The 12,170-nt window shown below is 35.4% G+C and overlaps 1 protein-coding gene across 2 annotated transcripts in view; it reads right to left on the bottom strand.

The window, feature by feature from the left end:
* RAD50 (RAD50 double strand break repair protein) overlaps positions 1-12,170 on the bottom strand; it is a 132,855-nt gene that overhangs the window by 44,762 nt on the left and 75,923 nt on the right. For both annotated transcript variants that reach the window (XM_059417537.1, XM_059417536.1), the window contains exons 8-13: positions 7,317-7,445; positions 6,914-7,079; positions 5,079-5,272; positions 3,790-3,996; positions 2,476-2,658; positions 1,549-1,706 (exon numbers count right to left, since the gene is read on the bottom strand). In XM_059417537.1, the coding sequence (XP_059273520.1) occupies positions 1,549-1,706; positions 2,476-2,658; positions 3,790-3,996; positions 5,079-5,272; positions 6,914-7,079; positions 7,317-7,445 (1,037 nt within the window). The remainder of the gene's footprint in view (positions 1-1,548; positions 1,707-2,475; positions 2,659-3,789; positions 3,997-5,078; positions 5,273-6,913; positions 7,080-7,316; positions 7,446-12,170) is intronic.

The following is a 12,170-nucleotide window of genomic DNA, read 5'->3' as shown; positions in this document are numbered from 1 at the left end:
CTCAAATATCTGTTCAGAATTTGACTCTTCTATCCAACCACCACTCAAAGCGACATTAAAAAAAGTGATCACTTCTTTATTGTGGTAAAAAACACACATTATATAAAATTCACCATCCTAACCATTTTTTTAAGTGTAAAATACAATAGTATTAACTATATACACACTGTTGTTCTACATCTCTAAAACTTTTACATTTTATAAAACTGAAACTCCATAACCCTTTAACAATGATTCTCCTTCCCCCCTCTCCCACTTCCTGGCAACCATCACTCTACTTTTCTGTTTTCAAGAGTTTGACTACTTTGGGTACCTCAGGTGAGTAGAATCTCACAGTATTTATCCCCTTGTAACTAGCTTATTTCACTTAGCAATAATATCCCCAAGATTCATCCAAGTTGTAGCAGGACAGGATTACTTGCCTGCCCCCACCCCCGGCACCCTGCCAACCCTGGGTAAGCTTTACACTCAATGGGGGCTTGAACTCACATCCTGGGGAGTAAGAGTCACATGCTCGACGGACTGAGCCAGCCCCCAGGATTTCCTTCTTTTTTAGAGCTGAGTAATCAGAAACACACATTATACACATACACATTGAATCTTTATCATTAATCTGACTACCAAGAATAATGCTGTAATGAACATGGATTTGCAAAAATCTCAAGATCATGTTTTCAGTGCTTTTGAATATACTCAGAAATGGAACTGCTGGATCATCTGGTAATTCTTTTTTTTTTTTTTGGAAGAACCTCCATTTTCTCTATCAGCGGTACTATTTCATATTCCCACAAACAATGTACAAAGGTTCCAGTTTCTCAATATCCTCACTAATAATTTGTTATTTTCTGATTTTTTTGTTTTGGATTTTGTTTTGGTAGTAGCCATGCTAAACTGGTGTGAAGTGATCTATCATTGTGGTTTTCATCTGCATCTCCCTGATGAATTAGGTACTTTTTCATTTGCTCAATGGCCATTTATATATGGCCTCTGGAGAAATGTCTATTCAAATTCTTTGCCCATTTTTAAGTCCAATTATTTATTTTTGTGTTGTTAATTACAGGAGTTGTTTACATATTCTAGATAATAACCACTTATTAGATAAATGGTTTGAATATTTTCTCCCATTTTGTTTGTTGGTTGCCTTTTCCCAGCTGTTCCTTGCTTTGTAGAAGTTCTTAAGTTTGATGTAGTCCCATTTATCTACTTTTGCTTTTGCTGCCTGTGCTTTTGATGTCAGGTCCAAGAAAGTATTTGTCAACTTCAATATAATGAAGCCTTCCCCCTAAATTTTCTTCTATGAATTTTATAGTGTTAGGCCTCTTTTTTATAAAGGAGAATTTTAATCCTCTAAGTTCTGCAAACTTTCAAGGAACAAAAGGCCCGTATTAATGTCATCATTTTACTTGATTGATAAATACAGCAGAACCAAAGTTGACTAACATAAAACATTCCATTTTATAACAATAAGTAGAATATTTCAAACAATGAAAACTAAAAAGCATGAAATAAAAGCTCTGTAGTACATCTCCAAATGTTAAAACTACTTACTTCAATTTGGCAAGTCTGTCCCTGGTCTGATTAATTTCTTTTGATTTACTATGAAGCCAGTCTTCAAGCTGTTTTTTATTGGGAAAATATCCTAACAATGAAGTTAATTCATCACTGTGTCGAGATTTTATTTTCCTGATTTGTTCATCTTTGTCAGCCTATAAAAAAATTTTCTTTATTTTTATTTTAATTTTTAAAAAAGATTTTATTTATTTATTTGATCGAGAGAGACACAGCGAGAGAGAGAACACAAGCAGGGGCAGTGAGAGGCAGAAGCAGGCTTCCACTGAGCAGGGAGCCCGATGCAGGGCTCGATTCCAGGACTCTGTCTGCCTGAGCCGAAGGCAGACACTTAACGACTGAGCCACCCAGATGCCCCATAAAAAATTAAATAAATAAATAAATAAATAAATAAATAAATATAAAGTCCAAGATCTCTACATTGTATCAAGAACAAAAATAAATTCTAATTTACAACTCTGAGATCAAGAGTTACATGCTCTACCAACTGAGCTAGCTAGGTGGCTCAGAACAAAAATAAATTCTAGACTAAAATTCTAGGCTTAAAAAATAAAACAATGAACATGAAAGAGGAAAATGCAAAATTCTTAAAGTCTCACAGTGGGAATTACCCTTCCGTGCCATAAGAGAAAAAAGTAACAAGTCTGACAATAGTAAAAATTAAAACTTGTATATGACGTGATAAATATTAATAGCAATGGGCATGTGTATATATACTTCAGTATTATTTTTTGGAATTAGAAAATAGTTTTCCTAAGCTCCAAAGTCTTATTTTATAGAATATTAAGCTCACTTAACTCCTAAAATACAATACCAACACCACCTAAGTATTTTGTAGTGCATCCCTTACAAACGTAAATTTTTTTAATACCAGAAGTATAGTTAGAACAAAAAGAAAGGTCATACTTTGTCTCTGGTCAGCATCTCCATCTGGGTGCGTGTTGTTGTATGATAGTTTAACTGTTCCATCTCCTGGTCCAATTTACGCAGGGTCCTGTCTAGGTCTGCTTTCTCATTTTGAAGGTTTATAACTTCTGTTTTTAGAGCTTCTACATTGTTGTTTTTCTCAGCCTTGCTTAGCTCACGTTCCTTATTAATAATTCAAACACACAAGTTTATATGTTTTGTGTTAAAATAAAGACAAAAGGTATTAGAAATCAACTATTCCTCAGAATGATCAAGATATTACTGTTTACTTTTATCCTAGAAGAGAAAAAGCACAGATTTTTAAGGAAAATCTTATAATGTTATCTTACTCGGTTATAATGGTAGAGAAAACTGAGAAAAATACATCCAAATGTACAGTTTAGTAACTCTTTGGTTGGTAAGTATTCATCAGGTACCCATGTAAACGTACTACATTGCCTGGCATTTAGAAAACATGTAATAGTGTGATGTGGTCTCTAACGAGTACTTTATCACAAAGGCAATGTGATGGGAAACTGTGACAAACTGCTAAACTGACAAAAATGTATGCTAGATGCTAAGTTACAGAGCAAATTGAAATGTTTACTTAAATTATCAAGATGGGTTCTGGGAGGGAAATCTACCAAGCTTTAGGATGCCTACTTTGGTGGCAGATATGTGAAGGAAGGGGACAGATCAGAAAAAAGGAAGAGAATTTGGATATTTGTAAAAGCAGCTGGTCTAAGAAAATTTCTACCACATATAAAGTGATACCATGGCAAGAATCATGTAAAATCTACAGTGCGTGGAACCTAGAGCAAAAAAAAAAATTTTTTAACTTAGGTAAGTGGTTCTTAACCAAGGTACTCCTAACAATCACCTGGTTTTTTGGAACATATATTTCTAGTCCCCACTCTAGAGAGAACATGAAGGAGTGGGGTGAGGGCAAAGGGAGAAGCAGACACCCCACTGAGCAGGGAGCCCAGTGCATGGCCTGATCCCAGGACTCCGGAATCATGACCTGATCTGACGGCAGACGCTTAATCGATTGAGCTACCCAGGTGCCCCCAAGCCTAAGTCTTTTTAAAAAGCTTCTTACGTAATTCTAATTTTCAATCCACCCACTTCCAGAATCAAAGAGTTGGTATGATTATAATATTCAGATGTTTTCATTTTGTATGACATTCATAGACAACTGATGTTTTTATTGAAATGCCATAATCTTAAGATTAGCAACAGATAATATACTTCAGAATATAAGATTCTAAACATTTTACACATTAAAGTTATTAGATTACTCAAAAAGTATCTTACAGCTTTTGAGAGCTCCTGGTCTAGTTCAAGAATCCTGTCTGAAGATCCTTCCAACTGCTGTAATTCATGCTTCACATTTCTCAGCTCATTCTGCTTCTTTGTTAGGATTTCTGATTTTAGCTCAATTATTCTTCCCAGTCCAGTTTTCTTGTCCCTTATTTCATCTATCTGTTTTTGTTTCAGAGTTTCTTTTTCTGCAAAGTCATTCTACATATAAGAAGAATGAGCATTAACAATTTTTTTCACTGAACCATTTAATAAAGTTTCTTGAATACAAAGTTAACACCTGCACACTAAGAAAAATAGAGCAAAGTACAAAATAGTGCAATAACCATCACCCAAAGATAATCCTTATTAACCATGAGCAAATGTTTTCTTTATGATTACCTTTAAAAAGAAATTTTGGAAGACAAACACTGTATGCTCTCACTTACATTGTGGAACCTAAAAACAAAACAAACCCCGAAAATAAACAAACTCAAATAAAAGAGATCAGACTTGTGGTCACAGAGGTGGAAGGAGGGAGAATTGAAGGAAGGTGGTCAAAAGGTTCAAATTTCTAGTTATAAGTACTATAGCTATAACGTATATCATGATGACTACCACTAACACTGCCATGTGATATACAGGAAGTTAAGGAAGTACATTCTAATAGTTCTCATCACGAGGTAAATATATATTCTTTTCTTTTATTGTATCTACATGAGGAAATGGGTTTCAGCTGAACCCACTGTGGTAAGCATTTCACAATATATGTAAACCAGTCCTTCGTGCCATATGCCTTAAACGTTGAGTGGTACCTGTTAATTATCTCAGTAAAACTGAAAAAGAAAAAAAAAAGAAAGGTAACAAAATCAAATTTAAAATGTAGTCTGTATTTTCTTCATATTTTTATCCTTAAAAATTTTAGAAATTTGCTTCCATAAGGGTTTTTTCTTTTTTTTTTCTTTTCTTTTTTTTTTTTTTTAAAGATTTTATTTATTTATTTGACAGAGAGAAATTACAAGTACACTGAGAGGCAGGCAGAGAGAGAGAGAAGGAAGCAGGCTCCCTGCTGAGCAGAGAGCCCGATGCGGGACTCGATCCCAGGACCCCGAGATCATGACCTGAGCCGAAGGCAGCGGCTCAACCCACTGAGCCACCCAGGCGCCCCCATAAGGGTTTTTTCTATCTCAAAAAGATTCTAGCCTAACACTAACCTGAAAATTTGACAATATGAGGTCTACCCCAAAATTAAAACAGTATAACTAGAGAATCCGATACAAACAAAAGAATATAGCAATATTTACCATCAGCTGGCTGGCAATTTCTGCTTCCCTTTCTTGCCTCTCTCTCACAAGTTTGTGAAAATTTTTAATATGTCTTTCATTGAATGGTCCACGTTCAAAGCCATCCAATTCTAGCTGTGTTGCCAAAGACTGAATTAATGAATCTCTAGCTTGGATATGTTCTTGATGGCGATCCGCCTGTAGCTGCAAACGACCTTTAAAACATACAACCATAATAATTCAATTTTCAAGTTTTTTTTTGATTAAAATAACTGTACATTCATAAGCAGTTATTAAAAAAAACCAAAAACACAGCAGAATCTCCTATAAACTTTGTCCAGTTCACCCTGGTAACTGGTTTTGCGACACAATAAAAAATATGTATTTGGTTTTTGTCCTTGGTAGTTGGCACAAACCACCTAAAACTCTTAGAATTCCTGAGTGATATAGGTGGAAGGAGCATCTTTTGTTACTCATTCTTAGTCCTTTTCAGCATACTGGAGTTTATTCTAATGCAGTGACCCTTACCATGATGGGAGCTGGTGCTCAAATGAACCAACAATGGGATTAGAGAGTAGGAACTTTCAGTACCCACTTCCTCAACTCTATGGAGCAGCTGAAGATTGAGTTCAATCACCAATGGTTAATTATTTATTCAACTATGCCTATATAATGGAACTTCCATTAGAACGCTGAATAACAGCATTCAGAGACCTTAAAGGTTGGTAAATACATCACAGTGCTGGTTCATGTGTGAGTGATGCACATGGAGAGGGTATGGAAGCTGAAGACCCTTCTGCATACCTTGCACTAAGTATCTTTTCCATTTGACTATTCCCGAGTGGTATCCTTTATAATAAACACAAAAAGTTTCCCTAAGTTCTATGAATGATTATAGCAAATTACTGAGTCTCAGAAAGGGTTTGTGGGAACTCCTGATTTACAGCCAACTGATCAGAAGTATAGGTGACAGACAACTTGGGACTTGCAACTGGAATCTGAACTGGGTAGGCAGTTTTGTCGGACTACACAGGTAAAGCACTGACTCCAGATAATTAGTGTCAGAACAAAATTCTCTCTGCCCAAAACTGGAGGATTGCCTGGTGTGGAAAAACCCACACACCTGGCGTCAGAACTGTTGGGAGAAAAGACAGTGCTTCCTTTAGTAATACTCTACAATACTATAGTATAATTTCACAGTCAGGATACTGACATTGATACAATCCACCAGTTTTATTCAGATTTCCCCAGTGTTACTTTTTATCTATTTGTGTATATTAAGTTCTACATAATATAATCAACTGTGTTAGTTCATATCTCCACCATGACAGTGAACATTAATGAACAGTTCAAATACCACAATAAGCTTCTGTATCCATAATCTTTTTGGGGGGAAGATTTTATTTATTTATTTATTTGACAGAGAGAGAGATCACAAAGAGGAAGCGAGAGGGGGAAGCAGACTCTCCGCTGTGCAGAGAGCCTGATGTGGGGGCTCGATCCCAGGACCCTGGGATCATGACCTGAGCCAAAGGCAGAGGCGTTACCCCACTGAGCCACCCAGGCACCCCCCCACAATCTTTTATAACCATACTTATGTGGGGTTTTTTTTTGCTCTTGTTGCTTTTTACAACCATAGACATACTAATCTTCCTCCAGTTCCTCCTCCTGCTCAATAACCCTGGCAACTACTAATCTGTTCTGACATTTCAGAAATGTTATATAAATGGAAGCATACCATATATTATCTTTTTAGGTTGGCTTTTTTCACTCTATATAATTTCTTGGAGATTCATTATTCGTGCAGAAAAAGCATAATATAATAGAAAAAAGACCAAGTTAACGTTTTGTCCTACCCTGCTCAACAAGCAGTTCTGATTTTTCCTGATTGAGAAGTCTTGATTCTTTATTTAACTTCTCTAGTTCACGCTGACAGTCTACCAGTCTCCTTTCTTTCTCCCTTACTGTTCTCTGGTGATTATGATATAAATCATTTAATTGCTCATCAGTCCCTTGAAAAACCTGTGCAGAGAACCAAAATAGGAGCTTTAATGAATAAATAAAACAAGTTATCACTCTGAAGTACAAAATATGAACCAAAGCTTATTCAATATCCTTCCCTTTAACATATACATGGAAATAACACAAACACTAAGATTTGTATTTTTTTTTTTGAAATACGAGTGGCAAAATGGATTCAAATGAGGTTCATTTTAATAATCTCAAAATTTTGAAAAATGAAATTCTACCACCACAAACCTTTTCCATTTTCTTTTCCAGTTCACTATTATCTTTCTCCATTTGCTTCTTCCGGCTATCCAAGGCTTTAATTTCATTGTCAAGTCTCATTATTTTAGAGAGGTTTTGTTCAATTTCTTTTAGACGATTCTGAAAATAAACCAATACTGTATATAAATTTCACTATAGTTTATAGTGCAAATAAATGAAAACAAGTAAGATGTCCTGGCTAGGTACTTAGTAAAAGTGATCTCTCTCACTTAATGCTAACAATGCTATATAAATTATAGGAGGCATAGAGAGACCGAGGATGAGACAATTAAAAAATTTGCACAGCTCCTAAGAGTTACTAAGGGAAAAAAACAATAATTAAACCACACTTCTAACTTCAAAAGCCCACATCTTGTGCTCACACCTCCCATAAGTCATTCATTCATTGGGTAGAATCACATTATGTAAAGTACCACATTACAAAAACTTAAATCTTTAATAGGCTATTTAAAAAAAACAGAACTACTGTGTGAGCTAGAAACTTATCTTGAGTCATGACTACATTCTGAGGCTGAAGGCAAAATTTACATGAAAAACTGTATTTTGATTCAAAGGCTGCTCAAGCACAGAGAACTCTGAACATATGAAGTGTGACAAATGATTTCACTGGCTGTTTTCTAGGGAAAGCTGGTGGCCTAATCTCCTAGAAATATGTGCAACCAGATTCAATGTTCTCTCCCTGGAGTGACACTGATGATATTCTTCTAATGTTTGCCTCTATAATTCCAAGGCTGACCAATTCGAGATAATTTCAGAACCTAATTTATTAAACTACCACACTAGTAGAGTGCTTAGGTATCAACTGTAAGGTTTCACTGCTGCACCATAATGCACCCTTAACTTTAATGTCATTTAATAAATTATAGTAATAGCCTATCTTGTGATTTGTACATTAACAAGTAGCACATAATCACCCTAAAAATAGGAACTTTGTTCACTAACATATCCCCCCACACATGCAACTGATCTTCACTATGTTAGCTAAATGGAAGAATGAGCAATTTCACCAATAATAATTCATAACTGTCATTGACTGAATGCCTACTATATTGAAGACACTGTGTGAAATGCTGCTACACATCCACTCTAACCCTTATGAGATTACTTGCTTAAGCAGGAGACTTGGAGGACTCAACATGTCTAAAGTCACATTCTTAATGATAAGAGCTAAGATTGGAATGGTTATGGCTCTGAGTGCTGTAACAAGGTAAATCTCAACTTTACCTTGCCCCATAATAAAAAGTAACCTGAAATGAAGTATATACATAAAATGTTAGAACATAAACTATAAAATTTCAAGAAGAAAACACAGAAGAAAATCTGTGTGATTTTGGGTCAGGCAAAGATTTCCTAATTAGGAAAACAAACAAACTGTACAAGAAAAAAATGATAGACTGGATTTCAACAAAATTAAAAATTGCTGCCCTTGGAAAAGTAGTTAACAAAATACAGTATTTGAAAAACGCTTAGATGATTAGGGTTTGCATCCACAATAAAAGAAATCTCACAGCCACATAATAAGACAAAAATCCCATTCAAAATAAGCAAATATCTGAATAGAAACTTAGCAAAAGAAGATATGGTAAACACATAAAGATACTTAACATCCATAAGCATTAGAAAAATTAAACTACAATAAAAAAAAACCCACTCAGAAATACTATCATGCATCTACTACAATGGCTGAAATAAAAAAGACTGACAATACTAAGTAGTGACAGGATATAGAGCAACTATACTCTTAGATGTTGTTGGCAGGACTACAAAACGGTATAGCCACTTTCAAAGGTAGTTTGACAGCTCATAAAGTTAAACATATACTTCCATATAACCTAGCAACCCACCACAAGGAAGTTACTCAAGAGATAGGAAAAGGTATCTCAAAAAGCCTATATACCAAAGTTTATAGCCGTTTTATTCCTAATAGCTAGAAGCTGGAAAGAGCCTAATATCCATCAACTAGGGAATGTATGAATGAATTATAATATAGCCACACAATTTACCCGCAATAAAAAAACAAATTAACTACTCATACACGCAGCAATACAGGTAAGTTAAAAAGGTCAAGCTAAGAACCAGAAACAAAATGCTACCTAATATATTATTCCATTTATATGACATTCTGGAAAAGGCAAAACTATGACCTAACAAATCAGTGGTTACCAAGAGCTGGGAGTAGAGGGAAGGACTACAGACAAACTTGAGAGAACTTCTTGGGGTAAGGCAGGGGATGTTCTATATCTTAACTACAGTAATGCATTTGCCCAAATTCATCAAACTACATACTTTACAATAGGTAGATTTTACTATATGTAAATTATAGTTCAATAAATCTATCTAAAAAAAAAAAAATATGGGCTTGGGATTCAGAGAGGTCTGGACTCAAATCATGGTTCTACACTATGCTTGTAATGTGAACACCTGAACTTCAGTTTTCTTGCCTATGAAACATCACAGGGTTACTACAGGGCTTCATAATGCATGTTATGCATTATGTCCTACCTAATAGGTGCTAGATGTCTACTAGATGCTAGTCTAGATGCTAGCATCTAGTAGACAATCAATAAATAAGACCATTCATACCACTTGTGAAAAAAATCCTGTGTTCTGAAAATACCTTTTGAGCAGTTTAACAAAGAGACCAGATTGAGTCTTATAAGCCCTGGATGCTAACACCTCAGTTATGGTACTACACTCAGAAACTTCTCGGCTTCTATCACTGCTTCCCACCAGTATTAACTTTATCTGGGCTTGGATCTATTGTGGTACCTCTTCATTCTTTAAATCTAGCCAGTCCACCAGATCCCGAATATTCCTTCTTTGAAATCTGATTTGTCTTAAATTTATTCTAATTCCACTGTCGTTCACATATAGTCCTATAAATCTGTTCAGTCCCCACAGCACAAACCCCAGGTACTATTCTCAGAGCACACCACTAGTAAAAGAAGCCAGGACAAATAGAAAGAACAAAAAATATTGTAGAGTATTTAAAGCTTAAGTGTCAGTGTGAAATGAGACAATGAAGAAGTTGGGTTATCAGCTATACAAGACCCATGAACTTCTGTATGGAAGAAATAAGTGTGCCAGAAGGTGTTTTCTGAATTCAAAAACAAGTTTCTCAAGCAATTTCCACTGAAGACAAAACAAAGCCAAGGTCAGAATAGAATGTGGTGGGATGAAAATAAAGTCGTTTATGACAGAATTCCTAAAGACAAAGAATCTATAAAAAATGAGAAAGCATGAGTGCAGTATTTGAAATGAAGTGGTCTCTAGATGGCTCCTGTGTGGGTGATTTGACTCAAACTTTATGGTTAGTTCCATAGAGGGAAGAAACCTAACTTTGTATATCAGAGCTAAAACAAAACAAAGCAAAACAAACCTTTGAAATCATGCAGTTAATAAATATTTACTGAACCTCCTGCAATGTGCCAGGCACTGGGCTAGACTATGAGGACACAAAGAATAAAAGATTTTTTTTTTTCAGAGAATAAAATTAAACTCATGGAGAACTAGTCAAAACTAAACACAAATAAATAAATAATGTATATATGTGATGAATCACTAAATTCTATTCCTGAAACTAGTATTACACTACATGTTAATTAACTAGAATCTGAATAAAAACTTGAAGGGAAAAAAAAAAAAAAAGAAACAAGACCTCACTATTTGTTATAGCCTTAGTTAGAATCCTGGCATCACTCAATAAATATTAGTTATCATCTCTTTGCCATACCTACACATTCTTTCCAAATATTCCATTTCAACTATAAGGATTTCCTTGATACTGTTCAAGAACAGCTTGCTTTTCACTGTCCCTATATCTTTAATTACCTACCCATTTATGATCAACAAAGTCATATCCCCAATTCATTCCAATGTAATCCTCTCTGGCTATCTCAGAAATTCTCTTTCTTATTCCTCCTTACACCTCTTGTCTTTTTCTACCTTATGTGTGCCTGTCATCTTTTTAACCAGGCTGCTCCTAAAAAAGATAAAATGTGTTCCAATGTCTTGGTTATTACCAAGTAGCTATACACAGTAATCATGATAACTCATCCTAACATTTATCACAGTTTATCATTCTTTTGTCTATTAAACTAAATTCTAAACCTACTGGTTCTCTATAATCTGAATGCAATTCTTTTTCACTCATTTTTCTCTGGGTTACTTAACCTAGGCACTTCCTCACATGATTCTGTTTTGATAAGTCACATGTGTGAAAACAGACATATAAAAATGTGGATGTAAATACATTTATATTGTATTTATACAAAAAAAGAGAAACTGCTGATAGGCTGTATCTGGAACGTCAGAAATGAGGAGCTGGAAGAGTACCTCTTACTTTTCAACTCATATTTTTCTGTCATTTTCACTGTGAGCACATACTACGTTTAAAAAATAAAAACACAAACATATATAAAATGCCTTCTACTCTATTGAGTTTGATTTTTTCCCCATCCTTTAAAGCCCAGTTCAGCCATCCCTCCTTCCTTTAAGGCTTGGGACAGATTTCTCTTTAAGACCATCCCTCCCTTTTTAGTAGCTTTTACTGAGAGATTTCACATACCACACAATCCACCTGTTTGTGTTTGTGTAAGATTTTACTTATTAGAGAGAGCAGAAGCAGGGGGTACGGTAGGCAGGAGAGGGAGAAGCAGGGTCCCCTCTGAGCAGAGAGCCCAATGTGGGTCTTGATCCCAGTATCCTGGGATCACTACCTTAGCCAAAGGAAGATGCTCAACTGACTGGGCCACCCAGGCTCCCATAATTCACCTGTTTTAAGTGCACAATTTAACACTATTTAATATACTCATAGAGTCGTGC

This window comes from Mustela nigripes, chromosome 12 (assembly GCF_022355385.1).
Source record: "Mustela nigripes isolate SB6536 chromosome 12, MUSNIG.SB6536, whole genome shotgun sequence".
Lineage (NCBI taxonomy): Eukaryota > Metazoa > Chordata > Mammalia > Carnivora > Mustelidae > Mustela > Mustela nigripes.
Note: the sequence above shows the minus strand (reverse complement) of the source record. Positions and strands in the feature narration are given on the sequence as shown.